General features: G+C 41.6%; 1 protein-coding gene across 1 annotated transcript in view; it reads right to left on the bottom strand.

Moving 5' to 3' along the window:
- The window catches only part of LOC106891668 (fibrocystin-like), a gene marked incomplete at its 3' end in the record, with an annotated part of 118,113 nt that overhangs the window by 47,479 nt on the left and 53,121 nt on the right, over positions 1–17,513 (bottom strand). The window contains exons 13-14 of the mRNA XM_014948378.1: positions 16,446–16,596; positions 5,766–5,978 (exon numbers count right to left, since the gene is read on the bottom strand). Coding sequence (XP_014803864.1) covers positions 5,766–5,978; positions 16,446–16,596 — 364 coding nt within the window. The remainder of the gene's footprint in view (positions 1–5,765; positions 5,979–16,445; positions 16,597–17,513) is intronic.

The following is a 17,513-nucleotide window of genomic DNA, read 5'->3' as shown; positions in this document are numbered from 1 at the left end:
TTCAAACGCAGCAGCCAACTACCACGGATCCCATCGTGAGCCGTGCACAGCTGTTAACATTTTAGGTTATTGCCAGTTAATCTCCTGTGCTGCTGCTGAACGAGACAGGGAATGTCTGCCCGCGGGAGTGGGTGCGTGGGGTGGCACGGCCATTTAAATGAGAAAACCCAGGTCTGAGTCTACGCTTCTCAGCTTGCCACACTTTTGAGGCTTTCTCCCATCTGGCGTGAAAGTTCACCCTGATTTGGTTGCTGATTGCTTCTCTTCTTCAGTTCTCTTCCACAGTTGCAGTCAGGGCCAGAATTGGAAAGGGTATTTCAATGTAATATTCAAAAATTTAAGAGGTAACTATTTCATCCCAGATCTCCCCCCGTTCAAGAAACTCAAGCTAATATAGTAGCGATACTCTATATCTATTATATTTTATGTATATATCGGCACTCATCTCTCAGTCCTCTTTACATCACATTTTCTCCTCAAGATCAGCACCAAAATACAGAGCAACTGACAAATTTAAATCAAAGACAATTGATCCATCTCTGTTACAGAGAAGGGCAAGCTATAAAAGACACAGCAGCTTTCCCTGAGCCCAGCTCTCTGGGTTCTTTCCCCCCCATCTGCTAGGTTTTTAAAATCTAATGGTCATCTTATATTTGTGAATAAGAAAGTGAAGAAACAAGTCATTGTACATTAGTTACTCCATGGGAAGTGCCTAAGTGCAGTTTCTTACCCCCAGTGAACACAAGGGGATTCAAGGCAGCTTAGCCTTCTGTTCAAGAGCCATCTGCTTTAATGCATCATGTTAAAGTCAAGGTCTCGAAAGGAAAAATGCTGTCACAAAGGGCAAAAAATCCCTCCTGCAACCACCACACAGAATAACTAGCATCTAAGGAAAACCATCCTATGGACGTGAGCCCAGAAAGGGGAAAAAGATCTGAACCCCTGGTGCAACAGGGGTGTGCAAATCCATGGCTTCAGTTAGTGGGAAATAACATGTATTGGGTGGATGAACACTTTAGTTAGGTAAAAAAGCACATCTTATCTCTAGCAAATCTCTGCACCCTGTCTTGAATCCCCTTCTACAGATTTTTTTTTCTTTTTCTTTTTTTTCCCCTGGGAAGATTTTCTTTTTAATATGTGAGTAAAGCAGAACAAATTCTCTCATGTTGTCTATGATCTCTTAATCTCAAACTCAGCACAGATACATAACACTGCTTAATGGAGGAAAAGCAAGAAGCATTTGATTAAATGTTTGATCTCTTGAGGAATGCACGGGCTCTGAAGAGCACAGTGCACAGATCACAAATATTTTGTGTTTTATTATTGATTAAAAGTGATTAAAATTAATAATTGGTTCAACTGATGAAAAAAAATACTTCTTTTCCTGAGCTAACACTGAAAATGTATAAGATTGGTTTGGATGCAGGGAAGTCTGGGATAGATGTGCAGAATTTCCAGTAGAATGTCATCTTCCACTCTCAGCATCCATTGCAAGTGCAGGGACAGTCTTTGCAGGAGGACTATCCATGACTTTAGAGGACTGAAATGACCACTGACAATTCTGTTTTAATTTTGCTGATTATAAATCAGTACAGTATTAAACCAAAACTCTCTGAACATTGCTTTTTTCTTTACCACACAGTTTTCACAGTCTGGAAAAAGTGAATGTAACATCATATTAAATCTGTACCATCTTCCATCTAGTTGGAGAGGCATAGATTATGAGTCAAAAATGCAAGGAACAGACTTATATATTCATGCCCTGCATCATCACAGCATTGCTATGGACAAAGTTTCACCTAAATACACAGCAAAAATGCTGGACTTTGGTTTCGGAAGAGGCATAATTTGCTTTGAGGGGACACAATGAAATAATGACCTCACCTACACAGGACTGTTAAAAAATGGAACAGAATGGAAAAGGCCTTGAAAATTTTTCTGTTCCTGGTAGTGACAGTGTTGGGACCGTGAATTAGCTGTAGGTGTCCTTGGCTACTGATGCAGCATCTCCACTGATGCTGCCTCCATACCTGGTCCCTGTCCTCTGCTCAGCATCTGCTGGTATCTCCAGTACGGTTTCCCTGGAAAGGACAAAGGCGCAAGAACAGCCAAGGCCACCACGCTAAACTTCTCTCCCAAAGCTTGTCAGGAGAGTTTCTCAGGGAATAAAGTGCGAACGGAGCTGGAGACAGTGATAAATTTCCCTTCTGAACAATCAATAAAATTCTCTCAGCCCCGCTCAGGCCCCTACCGCGGATGCGAGGGCCGTAATTACATTGTCAAAAAGTCGAGTTGCCCTGGCTGACTGAAACCCCCTTTAAAAGTGACGGGTGATTGACAGGCAGTTTATGGGTGGCATGCTCTGACTGGCAGGGGAGTTGGCTAAAGCCAAAGGCAACAGTGAAATTTCCCAGTCTGCTACAACCACCGGAGCAAAGGACTGCCACTCACAAGGGAATTGTGGGAAACCCTTAGTCATATTAACATATCAAAGCGAGGAGCTGACAGCGCTTACTAAACAAGCTGAACTCAACCATGGCTGCAGAGCATCCCCCAAACTTCCCAGTCTGAAGGAGAAAAGAAATTAAAATGCGCTCGGTCCTGTCTTCACCAAGACAGCTAAGAATTTGGAAGCCTGTTTATTTAATGATTTTGATCTGAGATAACATATATATGCGTGTATATATATGTATCTCACAAATATGTATCGTTGAGCATGTCAGCTTCTTTCATATATATATGAAAGGGGATGTCATGCTCAACAATTTATTCTATACCACAGGCCACACTGGTGCTAAATTGGAGACAGAACAACATATTTCTCTTTCATGTAAGCAATATGAACCCAGTAGAAGAACACACTCTTTTTGGTCTTGTTTTCTAGTGGGCTTCTACTGTGTAGTGCAGAGCTGAAAAGTGACTCCACAGCTAGTCTGGATTTCTTGAATATGAAATTGATAAGAATTCTTGAATAAGAATTGATAAGAAATTGAAACCAAGAGATGTTTCCATTGATGGGCAGAGCCACCTTTATCTCCACATACCTCCATCCAGGTAATGCTTGGGTTGCAGACCTCACCTTGGTTTCCTCAAGGATGAAGAATCACTAGGAATTATAGCACTGGGTAAAATGTATGAAATATCAGTGAGAAAGACCTTGAGGGTACTGACACGGACACTTAGGTTTAGTTCCCTCCATCATATTGCCAAGGTAACACTGTAAAAAGTGCTTCTGTCCCGGTTGCCTGTGAGGATGGACCCAACAAACCAGGGATGATACAGGTTCAGAAGGGAAACAAGAAGCAGCACAGGAGGCACAGCAGCAAGGAGCTGCTGCTGTTTTTTCCTACATTGCTAAAAAACTCAACAGCAAGAAGAAAACAAGGCTCTTGTTATAAAGCTCTGAGAATTTAAGGACAAAATCCTGACATACAAGGGTCAAACTGAGAATGGAAGGATACTTTAAAATAGCAGGAGAAGATATAGAAAGTGAAACAGCAAAAGCTGTTATCAGGAAAATTCAAATCATTTTAATACTTTTCTTAAAAAAAAAAAGAAACAAAAAATAAAACCATGGATGATTAAACAAATTAATCCCCTGGAACAAGCTTCTACAGAAAATGCTGGCTTCCGTTTCCCTTGATGTCCTCAAAGACCAGGCCTTTCTGGAAGGCATGCTTTAATCTAATGCGAGTTACTGAACTCAAGGCTGGAATAACAGTATGAAACTCAATGGCCAGTAACAGACAGTCAATTCAGCCCACATGATCTAACAGCAGTTCTTCACAGAGCCCCTCTAGGAAATGGGATAGAAATGCTCTGCCCTTCTGCAAGGCCAGTTTACTGAAATTATTAAAGCTGTTTGTGAAAGCTAAATAATTTAGCCTTGCTATGTCTTGACATAGTCTTCAACTGTACCTGACATGGCTTTCGGGAGTAGTGCAACCCACCTCCCTTGGCACTACCAGGAGCACCTTCCCCAGCCTCCTATGATCTCTGCTGATTCCAAAAAGCATCTGTTCACCAGCTCCTCTCCAACAAGAGGTCTCACCTGACCTTGCCCTGCTCCTGTGAACTGACAGGCGCACCGCACAGTGGTAGAGCTGGCTCCCTGGCTGTGCTCAGATTGTACCCCTCGGTGTCTGACATCATTTTTGACTGAGAGCCATACGTGTCAGTGATGCTCAAAGAGCAACATTTCTGCCTGCAGGCCAGGAGGGTGGAAGTTCAAGCCCTGCTGGAGGATATGAACGCCTACCAGTATGAAGGTTGACACACAAGAACATAAGGGAGGGAGATGAGTCATTCAGATGTGCCTCAGATGAGGCACTGGGTTTATTTCTTTGCTCCTCTGTGACACACACTGCCTTTATAAACAGCCCATTAGTTAAGAACTTGACATAGAATCACAGAATGGTTAGAGTTGGAAGGAACCTTAATGATCACCGAGTCCCACCCCCTTGCCATTCGCAGGGACACTTCCCACTAGAAAAGGTTGATCAAAGCCCCATCCAACTTGGTCTTGAACACCTCCAGGGATGGGGCATCCACAGCTTCTCTGGGCAGCCTGTTCCAGTGTCTCACCAACCTCTCAGGAAAGAATTTCTTCCTAATATCTCATCTAAGTCTCCCCTCTTTCATTTTAAAACCGTTCCCCCTCATTCTATGGATGCATTGCACTAATGTTCTGATTCATGTTGCGTTTGGACCTGAATTCCATATCCAATCCACTGCACCAAGAAATGGTCATTTTATATCTGTATTTCAAGTTCTGTATCTAAATTCTTCTACCTCACAACATCTGCCAATTTCTGTCCTTCAGGCCCCTTGTCCCTTCCACTTAGTAGGAATGTAGAGCTCTGGCCCTTTGAGAGAAATTCCAGTGGTTAGAGCAAAGGACAGAGGACCAGGCATCTAGGAGTGAAATTATTGGCATTTTATGCATAGCCCTGGGCTTATCTTTTATGACAACAACCCATGCTGATCAGGCGTGGCTATGTGGACCACCAGAAAAACCCAGAGGTGCCAGCTGTGCTCCTAAATCTAGAGAGACACTACTGGCATTGGGATGCCAGCACAGCACAGAGAGATGGAAGAGAAAGGGAAACTACATTTCCAGGAGCACTTTGCTTCTGCTTTGAAGAGAAGTATCATCCCCACTCCAGCAGACACAGGGTGCTAACCACAGCACGCTTGGCATTCACCTCACCATTGGACATACATGGAAGATCCCCATCTCTTCCAAACCCCAAAAGCCATAACCTCTTTGGGAAGGAAATGTCCCAGTTATTATAGAGAGACATGATGGAGAAGGATATCCCCTTTTAGCAGCAGAGCAAACCCACATGATACCCACCATGGGATGGAGACTTTCAATTGTGGACAGACATGCACAAAATCAACTAACCTTGAGGCACCTAAACAAGTGCCAGGGCTTACTGACTACTTGATAATGTCTATCTTCTTGGGGTCCAGATTTTCAAAATTACTCACTTCCGAGTATGAGAGTTTTTATGGACATACAGCAATGAGCTTTGGTGAATAAGGTACTCTAGAAATACGAGACTCATGGTGAATGGGAAGATATGAAGTTCTGGCCCCAAAAGATGATTTCAATAAACACTTAACTGTAATTAGAAATTCAAGTTCATGATCAAAGTTGGTTTTCTTTTTTTTTTCCTCTAGAAACTTTTTTGCTTTCTTTTACTTTCTTTTCTTTTATTCATTTATGCTTTGCTTTTAAAGAGAAGAAAAAATGTACTCACCGTGAATGGAAAGAGTCCCATTCCTCACTGCCAGGAACTTGACCCCATATGGAAATAAGGGTGGAGAATGAAGGCTTCCGTAGAGATAGATGTGTGCTTTGTGATGGAAAGGGGCCTTGGGGGATCCCACCTGGAGCTCTCCTCCATCAGATATCAGAATGTAATGAGCATGCAGTTCTACAGGTCCTGGACCAGTGAACAAAAGTTTGCCACCTGAAGACAACAGAAGAAAATGCAACCATAGATTTAATAATGAGTCATTATCTCATGGTCAAAGGAGCATAAGACATGGGTCCACAAATGGTTTTGCAATAAAATTATGAGATAAAGGATAGAATAAAATTGCTTCCTGTAAAGATTCCACCTTGCCCTGTACTTCTCCCTCTCTTCTCATCTCTTTACAGACCTTTTTAATTCAGTCCATTTTTCAGTTCTTCCACAGGCTGTCTTTCCAGACTTGAGCAAGCCCATTCATGGGCTGGCTGGGCAGACATCTAAGTCTCTCTAATTCCAGGAGTGGCTTGGAAAACCCCAGTCTTAACCTATTCACTCTCTAAATGTTAAAAAGGGATATTACAAGTTAATGTGTATGTTATTTTTCAGATTACAAACCACTTGTGACAGGGAGAAGAGAAAACATCTTTGGAACATAAGAACTGGCAACCTGTTTAGATCCATGGTTGATTTAATCCTGCATACTCTTCCAGCTGCTGTTCAAAACCAGATGCTTCCAAATACAGTATAAGAAACTTCTCCCTGTTAGCTGGATGCGAGATGATCTCCCCATCCCATGAAAACCTCATTTTAATCCCTAATTAGAGATTAGCTTCGCCTCAAAGCATCAGGTTTCATCTGTCTGCTGACATTTTCCTTTTACCATCTATTAGTATAACTAGATAACTTTTGCCAGTAATATAGACCTGATCCTTCAACTCTTTCTAATATTTAGTCTCAATGACTTCTTGAAGCAATGAAATCTGTGGCCTAAGTACATAGTTCATGGAAAGGCATTTCCATCCCTTAGTTTTCACTCTAAGTTTCCCAATAAGAATTTACTTTTTGAGTTAGAAAATTTTATGTCTGCTAGCTTTCATGAGATCTGGGCAGGTGATCTTCAGTTAGTCATCACACTATCACATGTTCTAAAGAATTAACTATCAAACAAACTTGTAATTTTCTTAGAAAATGTACTGCAGTTTGCCGTGGTTTTTTTCCATAAAATTTCTATGCTGTCATTCAGTCACTCCTATGGTTTGTAATTTATAGATTCAATCAACTATAGCATTTAACTTCATACAGTTTTTTCTTCTGACCCGTGGTTGATATCACAACAAGCAACCAATATTTCTTCCTTTACCTGTCTGGATGCTGACACCAGATCAGAACTTCTACAGCCCCCTGTAATTTCCCATATACTCTGAAATGAATATTTGTGGGCCACAGAATGCCTCTACAAGCAGTTTTAAAGCTCTTGAATGAGACTGGATCTGTTGATTTAAGAATGTGTTTTCCTGAAAAATTGTATTTAACATCTTCATCATATTAACATTCTTCAGTAATAAATGGACTGCTGGTCCATCTTCCTCTTCTGATATAATTTACCATCCTGTTCCTTCCCATACTGAGAACAGAAATATTTATTAAATACATTTGCCTTATAGCAGCAGTGTTAATAATTTTATCACCGCAATCTAGAAATGGAACTATAAATCACTGAGATTTATTTTATTCCTAACATTAAAAAAAAGAAAAAGACATCTCCCCCAAGGTCTTTATTGACTTCCTACGCTCTGTTCCCACTGAAATATAGTAATTTCTGTTTCCACTCTCTTAATACAATTTTAAATGAGTATTCTAATTGCTGCCATGCTGTACCAATGAACCAGGACAGCTAGTAGCCAAAGTTGTCCTATCTTTTGATTGTAAAAATCATAGTTCTCCCTCAAACAATAACCTCAAAAGTTTTCCCAAGTTTCAGCCACATTTTGGCCATACAAAATTTCAACAAAATTTGAAAATCCCCTGTTTCTCAGTAATAGGCAAACTGCATGACAGTTTTCCTGACTAGTCTTTCCCTCCATTGATTCACATATTTTCCATAACTTTTGTGGACACCCAGGTGCCTGGCAAGCTTGGTAATTGAATGCTGGTGACTGGTCTACTCTAGGTGTAAGAATATGCCATAGTCCCAATGTGTTTCAGTAGCATCGGGCATGCAGACACTGTCTGTGCCATGCCTGGTCTGCAGGTTTGACCCTTCCTGGAGGAAATCCTACATAGAATGGTTTCCACTCCCCGGGGTAAGATTTGGATGTGTAGGGTTAATAATAATTGGACTTCAAGGTGAGGGTTGTTCCCTGCTTTCTCTGTCCCAACGCACAATGGCCACCCAAGCACACTTGGCACTGGTGCAAAGATTTGCAAGATCAAAACCACCAAAAGGCATTTGCTTTGAGGCTTTGGCTTTCCCTTAGAAGCAGCAGTCAAACACAACATGTAATCATGGGAAACAGATATATCAGCTACACTCACAGTCACACCGTAACACCGTTGTCCCCTGGCTATTTGCTTCTGAACTCCTCCCAGAACAAAGCCCAAAGGCACTCAGTCTTTGGGAGAAAAGAAAGTGTAAAAAGAAAAGTTCAGATGCTGAAGATTAAAAAAAAAAAAAAAGCAGCATTTCAGGAAAGAAAAGAAAGCATTAGCAGGGATTCATTTAACCATTTACCAAGTCTAAGTGTAAAAAAAAATAACTAACCTCTAGCCAAACTTACAAATATTTATGTCCATAAATTGCATATTGTCCCTCTTACCCTCAGCTCTCTGTGTTTTTCATTGGGTCAGAATAAATATACAGCTGCTGCTTTACAAGATTGTCTTCCCCTTTTTTTAAAAGAAAATAAAAGTTATGCTTCCCTCCTTTATTGCACTTGACCTCTTCTCTGAAAGCAGAAAACGAGAATATTGCTCAGTGGAGCCTTTGGCTGTGACCCTCAAATTGTTTGTTATGGCTGCACAGGAAAGCAAAGTCCTACATGTGACCTTGAGGGTGATTTTATAAAAATCAATCAACTACTGTTATGATGGCCTCCCCACCAAGCAAAATAAATACAATTAAACCCATAATCACTTCTGTACAGTAATGTGCAAATTCAATGGATCTCTTTAGGTGGAGTGAGGGGGAGGAGGGAGAAATATGTTGAGGCTATTTGATACTTTGTGAGAACATCAGAAGCACCATTCTTCTCAATTAACCCAGTAATTAGCCTCCACCTCTCTGCTCAGAAAAGAAATCTTTCTTTCTCTGTCTTTACCAAAAAAAAAAAAAAGAAAAAAGAAAGAAAGAAAAAGCCCTAAACGGGAGGCAACTCCCTCTGGCCCCCAAAAGGGGAGAAATGCCAGCCCAAATTAAAAAAAAAAAAAAAAAAGAAAAAAGAAAGAAAGAAAAAGCCCTAAACGGGAGGCAACTCCCTCTGGCCCCCAAAAGGGGAGAAATGCCAGCCCAAATTAAAAAAAAAAAAAAAAAAGAAAAAAGAAAGAGAGAAAAAACCCTAAACTGTAGGCAACTCCCTCTGGCCCACAAAAGGGGAGAAATGCCAGACCAAATTAAAAAAAAAAAAAAAAAAGAATATTAAGGAAAACAAACCTGATAATAAGAGGGGGTTGTAATCTGCTCTGTAACTAACTACAGCACCATCATACCTTTGACAGAACTGATTTTGTGAAAATAAATTTATCTTTTGAAGTCCTCGGGAAATGGTAGAGGGGGCACTCAAAAAGAAATGAGTTGGAAAGATAATGTTTTAACACTTCACTTTATCAGGTGTCCTGGACTGGATAATGCCATGCCACAGCCCAGATATCCAGAACATTCATTACGGAATGAAGCTGCATCACACACTTCTGAAACTAAGAATAAATAACAACGGAGTAAAGGCTTGTGAGGGTCACTGTAGGAAGTTTCTCCTTGCTTCTGTCATGAATGTTCATGCTTTCAGACACGGCAGCTTATATTCCTTCTCGAATACTTCATTTTTAAAAAAAATCCTTCTAACATGGGTGTTCTCATAAAGTATAAAAGAGTTATTGATACTTCTTATTTAGGTTGTGATTTAGAGTGTTCTAGAAATTTCCCAAACTCAGAGGGAAGCAAATTCCCCATTCCAAAGTGCACATTTTACATGGAGAGTCTTTTTATTCTCATCTTTTAAGGTCACACTTTATCATTCACTGTCGATATAAGATCATCCTGAGAAATAGTCTATTTTTTTCCTAAAGAAGACCTCGTTAGGGAGCTAGAATAAAAGTTCCTATCACCAGAGTTAATCCTACTTCTTTATGTAAAGCTGAATGAAGCGTTGAAGCAAGCAAACTACAAGAAAGGTGCTGGATAGTCTCAGGATATATATATATATGTATGTGTATATATATATATATATATATATATGTATCAGTAGTAGTAGGGTACCAACAGAAGAATTGTCTTACATGTCATTACTGTATCATGCCCCCTCAACTAACAGAAAACCTCCTCTGCATGGAAGAGGATTTGCAGATTGAAAGGTCGTATCCTCAACTGGACTATTCCTTCCCACCACCGTGCAGGGAAGGTCTGTTCTAGTTGGGCTGTGGGGACACCATGGCCATGTATAACTAATATTCCCACAACCTTCAGCTTGCTCTTCCCTGTTCCTCTCACTCGGTGTTTCACATGACAAAGCCACAGAATCCCCCATGAGACAGGCTTAAGCTCAGAAGTTATATTCCTGGCAAACATCCCTGAGTGGCAAACAGCAGGAGGCAATTGCTGGAGCTGGAATATCTTTGCTGAAACAACTGATCCTACACAACAAGGCTGCAGTGTGCTGGCAGCCCACTTATTGCTCGTTCTTTGGCTCCAAGGATGTGCCTGGTGGGGCCTCCAAGCAGGGGAAAAAAAAACAAAATCCAAACCTAAAACAAAGGTCCTCCTGTGTACAGGAAGAGGAATAGAGAATTTATGAGCCTTAAATAAGAACAATCGATTACTTCATGGACCTGTCTCCTGCACCCCATTGACATGCTCACATGACATTTGGATGAGCTGTAAAAGTTGATTGCAGGCTGGACCACTGCCGAGTAAGATGCAAAGGAGAAAAGAAGTTTGTTCTATTGGCTCCATCCCAAAGGCTGCCTGAACCAAGAGTCCAAAACTCATTTTCCACCTCCCTGCGTATGTTCCTCCACGTTCATAATATATAGGTACGTATCCCAAACTAGCTGTGAATTCAAATGCTTGTGTATTTCCACCAGGATGTCACTAACACGCTGAAAAGTTAAGCTTGAATTCCAGCGTTTTGTTGGATGAAGGCCTTAATCTGTCCCTGGGTGAGGAACCAGCAGCTGTTGGAGTATTCTCAGAAAGAAGCTGTCTCCCAAGCCCAACAAGCCTGTGTTTTTTGGCTTGCTGTGCTCACAGCCATCTGTTCAGATGGCACGTGTGCTCCTTTGTAGGCTGGTCAGGCTCTTCCATTGAAGCACAGGAGCCAGGCAAAGGCAATTCGAGTCAGCAGCCCAGGGAACACTACCTTAGGTATATCTCCTTCAAAGACCTCCTGTTTCTTCAGCTCTTAGGTACCTCTCCAAGAGACTTAGCAACACTTTCGGTGCTTTTGCAAGAGGAGAGCTAACCTGGTGGGAAAGAGGTGTGGACACTGCTGGATGGCTTTGACAGCATATATCACAGTTCATTATTTAGGATCTAATGAAGGAAGCTTCCAGGTGAGCCTCATGAAAGCAACAGGGTAAACACAGAAATGTGTGATGAAAAAAATAGGTCCTTGAGCTACTATTTAAAGTCTACAGGTGATGATCACACGTTAGGTGCTTCACCCTCAGGAGGCGAGGTGGGCACTAACAGAAGCACTGTTTTATGGAGAAAGATTGTGTTTCTCCTTACCTAGAGCCTGCTCATGACACAGACTCATGCCTTTGAAGATATTCATTTGCATGTAAAAGCCTTAAGAAGACCCAGGCCTCAGTTTTCAGCCTGCACAGGTTATGATGGCTGTATTTCTGTACTGCATAAAAGCGTGTGAGGACACATCTACTAATGGTATGAAGCTGCTGCTGTAATGAGGACCTGGGGAAGACAGACTCAGCAGATTTTCCCATCCCATGGTTAGAGGCAGGATCTGCTTCCCTGAAAGGGGCACATCCCCTCCTTCTGTGCCAGGAAGGGGATGGTGCTGCCTCAGGTTTGGGTTTGGTGTCTGCAGGAGCTGCGTGTGGTTCCTCAGCTGAGATTAACTTCCACTGACCTGCTCATACTGCGGCACCCAGAGGAGCCTCAATAGCTGCCAAAGTTGCAAAAAATCAATTTAATTGGCAGGTAAGAGCCCTGGGAGTCTAATGCACACACTGTAAGCCCATCCTATATAGGATGACAAAGAGAAACCTGCAGCCCATACCCCAACATGACCCAAAGTTTACAGCTGGGGGAAGAACTGGAAAAAAAAAAATCATCAAATTGCTACAGATTTGGGGCATTAAAGCCCTTCCTCCAGGAATGTCCAGCTCTGCAAGTTGCACTTTACTGAATTCCTACTGAAAAAAAAATGGTACTAACAAATTAAAGAACTGATGCCTTTCATTTTTTTTTCCGTGAAAACAGCCAGGACTTTAAACCTCTGAGACTGTAATTATTACAGACGTGGTACACCTTGTTGTAAAAATATAGGAATATATCACACAGCGACAGGGAGAAATAGGCCTGACTTTTCTTCCTTTTAAATCTCAATTAAAAAATACATTGGATGAAATTTCCCATTAGCTGGTACTATTTGTACATCCCATGTTCTTTCTTTAATTAAAAAACATGCTTATTGCAATACTGCCAGAATCGCTTTTACGGTATTTTAATTGTAATGTCTCTGCCTGATTAAAAAAAGAAAATATGAACTGGAAACTGCCTGCAAAAGTATCACAACGCACATCTGAAATGGGTTGAGCAAAATGGTACAGAAAACACTGCAACACAAGCAGTTTCCAACTGAGAAGGGATTTTAAGCCAGGTTTAAGGGGTGGTAGATGCCATAGCCAGGAAAACAGAAGGAAAAGCTTTTTCCTTCTTTCACTGAATTCAAACCCAATCTATACCAGCAGTGACTGAAGCACTGCTTATTTGACATCTGCTTATGCAGGTGTATCAGTTAATATTTGATGCTCTTTGCTAATAACATCAAAGCCTAGGAAAAAGCCAAGCAAAATCAATATTTGAATTTCACTCCTCCCTAGATCTACTCGTAGGCTCTGTTCTAGCCACAGCCTGTTCTGAGCGTGGATTACAGGAGATCCAAAATATTGATGGATATGGGTTTGGACATGGGTTCAAAATCAGATAATAACTGACAATATCCTTGTGGCTTGTCAGTTCTCTTTTTTTTTCTTTTTTTTTTCTTTTTTCTGGGATCTCATAGTTTAAAAAAAAATAAAAAACCCATATTGGCTGTGATATTTCAGAAACTGGGTGCACAGTTTTTAAAGGCAAATGAAGCTGGTCAGACCTTTTCAAAATCTCAGCTTGGAGTCTGATCATGGAAGAGGAAACTGGGATGCTGGTTTCAGCAGGACTGCCAAGATGCAGCGATGCCTACAAGTGAGAGGAAGAGCTGTGACAAGTGATACTGGGGTTTTTCTAGAGTAGGGGCCAAAACAATCTTCTTCCTTATGCCTGCAAGGGTGACCATCTCCAGGTTGCCATTGCAAAGGCAACTGGTCGGTTCAACACCTGGTATCTTCAACCCCACCAGCGTATACAAGCAGCATAGCTCCAAAATTCATCCCCAAGATACTCATGGAAGAAGAGGAAGGGTTTTGGTCTCCAGACCTCCCTAGAGGTTGTTCAACACAGTAATATAAATTCAGACAAAGGCAATAGCATATGTCTGAGGTATCGAGCCATCAAACACAAAGGAGTTACTCCAGTGCAAGCTCTGCGCAAAGGAAATTTCCATCTGTCCTGGGTTACCATAAATATTTCCATACTTGTGATGTTGGGATTACAAAAATAACTGCAATCTGATGAATTTACAGAGTTATCTACAATCTGTCTATCTTGTATCTCTTCCCCAATCAGTATTGTCTGAGCTGTTTCACAGTCTGGCTATTAAACTTTCCACTGCCGATAACCACGTGTTCATGCTCTGCTCGTTGAGGGGGAAGTAGAAACTGCTGAGCCCTCATGGCAGTGAGCAGGACCCAGCTGCCTAGTCCTATTTCTGTATTGCTTTGACCTCCGGATCTTCTGTCCAGAGAATCTGGTCACTACCAGAACCACTATGTGTATTTGGCTATATGTCAATACAGCCAAAGTAGGGTCACTTTAAAGGTCCATGTGTAGCTGACATCCTATTCTTTGAACAATCTTTATAACGTTAAAATCACCATAAAGAGACATCATAGAGGCAGTATTCAAAATCCTCGTAGAGTCCAAAAAAGAAGAATTCCAAGAAATGGGTCCATTTTCTGTTTGCTGGGTACAGCATAAGAAAGTAGACAAAACTGTGTCTTCACAGAGGAGTAGGCTCAGCAGCATTACAGGTTGTTTTCATCCATGAAGTCTGTTACATTTTCATCTTGTGAATGCACAGACAGCCTGATGCTGAGTCATGAAAGCCAAAAGGACCAGAACTACAATTTAATCCCATTCTCCAGCTCCAACTAAGAAAAACTCTCCACATAGGATAGGAATGGGATGTTTCAATCGAAGCCCATATCTACACCCACCTGCAGGTTAGGGGTTTATTGTCATGCCCATCTTGCAGCTGAGAAAAGTCATCAATTATTTCACAGACTCAGTAGTTGCTACTCACCTAACTGTGACTCATCTTAAGACGGGTATCTACATTACCTAAGATGAATAAGTCTTTGGTGGCATGTGTGAGCAAAGAACATCAATACAGGAGCCTAAATGACTCCCCTGAGCTGGACAACTAAAAGGAAGGTAAGGTTAGGAAAGATAAATCTCAGTTTCATATCAGAGTGGATCTCAACATGTCTTGACTCCAAATCTAACCAAGGCTAAACAGGTCACAGCACCCATGTAAGTATCGGGGTGGATGCAAGAAGGAAATTTCAGCAAAGACAAAGCTCAGACAAACAATTACCATGTAGACTTCTGCTTCTAAAAGGTTTGGTCCCTATGTTTTGCATGTAGCAATGCAGAAAATAATAACATCTAGAATATTTTAATGCTGCTTTCCTAACCGAATCTACATTATACACCAAGTTTCTTGGAAAATGTAATAAAGGGGAGAAATTATTTGAATGTCAGATGAGCTGAAGCCATAAAGATACTGCTCCAGACTTCATTAAATTCAATCAGACCTCCGTTTGCTTCATGAGTGCTGACTCATAGATCAAATGTGCCTTTGAGTAGACCCAAAGTTCACAGGGTTTCTGCTGCAATATTGTGCCCCAGTTCTTCACAAAGTCAGAGACTGGGCCCCAAAAATCCTCATCCACATTTGCAGCCAAAAGACTCAGAAATCTGGGGCTCTGACCTTCCTCCTCTACCATATGTCATAATCACACCGGGGTTAAGAAGGATCTTGCATCACCCAGATTTAGGATTTCCACTGGGGAACAGAAGGAAGAAAGTTGTACTAAAATATTTCACATTTTTAAAATCTCAAATTCTTTTTTTTTTTTTTTAACATTTCAAACTATTTTTGGAAATGTTCTCACAACAGCGATAAATTTGCAAAGTTTTTTTTCTTTTTCTTTACAGAACGATCATTCAAAGATAGATTAAAACATAATTGTCAAATGCATGATTTTCATCATCTTCTCAATGAAAAGCTATTACCTTTAACATCCTTTTAATATAAAATCATTTTTAGCAGCAAGGAAGATCCAGGTTTTTAAAGATATAAAACCTCTTCTTTCCATTTTTCGAGCTCTATTTCAGCAGAGTTTTACACATAGGCTTAACTTTGAGCAAACAATTTCACCAGAACAGCTCATTCACTTAATACCAAGCACGCGCACAACAGTTTTCACAACCAGGGCCTAATTTCTAGAAAGAAATATATCTGGCACTGAATGACATGTAATTTTAATTCTTACTTTGACACCCCCAGAGAAACATGCCCTGACTCTTACGCCAAGTCTAGCCCAGGGAACGTGAACCCTCCAAACCCAGTCTTTTCCCCCCATAATTGTGCTGGGTTATTTACTCTCCACCAGCCGTGCTCTAGGATTCTGGATTATTTATTACATTCGGTAGCTGTGGCCTGTAATTCTGTAACATCATTAATTTTGTAAAGGCTTTCGCAACACACTTGCCTTAAAGATGCCAAACAAAACAGAGTTGATTATTGTTATCAGCACTGCCATTATCACCCAGCGCCACTCAGGATTGCAGCGCTTTCAGTAGCTGGGGGAAAGAAAAAGGGGGGGAAAAAAAACCCCTTCCTACTCATATTGTCATTATGCCTCAAACAGCATAAACGATGCTTTCTGCATACATAATAATTAAACGCGTTCCCCCATCACCCTCCTGTTGTATCTCCCCACAGCAGACTCAGCCTGCCTGACCAGGTATCTCCTTCGATGCAGGAGCTGGGCAAGGAAAGGGAAGATCACAGCCCTGGAAGAACAAGAGCACTGAACCAGCCCCCCCATTTCCCTTCTGCAGACCTTTGAGATGCAGCAGGTTGAGGTTGGTGGTGGTGGTCCCCAACAGGAGGGTCCGGCCTCCTTCTATCGTGACGTTATCGCCATCTCGCGGCTGGTGGCCAGCAGGCCAGCTGGAGTCCTCGTCCCATCGGCCACAAAACTGAAGGGCAAGCTGGAAAGAAAAAAAAGACCCAGAGAGGTTCAAAACTCACCCTTTCCCACCCTTCAGGAAGCCAGCTTGCTGAAAGGACGGCAGAGGAGATGCCAATGCCCCACTGGCTGGTTTCCCAGTGGGAATCGGCGTAGAGTGAAGGGATGGAGGGACATTGGGGTTGTTCTTGGGCTTCAGAAACACCTGTGTGTCGGGGTTGCCCCTTGTCTCCTTCTGCTGTGGGTAAGGGCTTGCTGCAGATCTGGCTGCGGAAAGTCCGCAGGTTCCCTGGTGTGTGTCTCTCTCTGCCTCCCAAAAAGCAGAACTGCACGTTAATTCCTGGCAATGTCATAGAAATAGCCCGAAGAGTTTAGAATGAAAACATCCTGCTAGATGGGCAATAGTTTGCTTTACAGGATTTTTCAAAGGCTCTCCTGCCACTCATCCACATTTAGGGAGACATTTCTCCCTTCAAATACTTTAAAAAATTTCTCAGCTTATCCAGTATTGCTGGCACCTCTCCTTTGATGGGGATCAGTTACAAATAAAGCACAGATTAAATTAAAAACTGGAAATAGCCTGGCTCGTGATGAGGAATGGCAAAATTATGCCCGCCTGTTTTTGAGCCATGGTTCCTCCTCACCTCTAAACTTTAAGTATGCACTTAGCAGTGACCTATTTTGTGAAGAATGTGTGCACCTTTTTGCACAGACCTGTGTGTGCAAACATGGGCATAGCCATTCATAACATATTCTTTTGGACTCACATGTAAACTGGCAAGTAGAGTCTAAACTGATCTAGGGAGGGATGGGGGACGGTGGGGAGGGCAAAAACATATTTGTGATCCTCGCTGGGTTGTGCTAATCCGAAACAGCAATGGAAAGAATAACCTCAATACAAAAACAAAATATAGTTACCCCATTTTCAACCAGAGCATA

The sequence above is a fragment of the Calidris pugnax genome, unplaced genomic scaffold (genome assembly GCF_001431845.1).
Source record: "Calidris pugnax isolate Ruff unplaced genomic scaffold, ASM143184v1 scaffold140, whole genome shotgun sequence".
In the NCBI taxonomy this organism is placed as follows: Eukaryota; Metazoa; Chordata; class Aves; order Charadriiformes; family Scolopacidae; genus Calidris; species Calidris pugnax.
The sequence above is the reverse complement of the archived record's forward strand: the minus strand, read 5'-3'. Positions and strand labels throughout refer to the sequence as shown.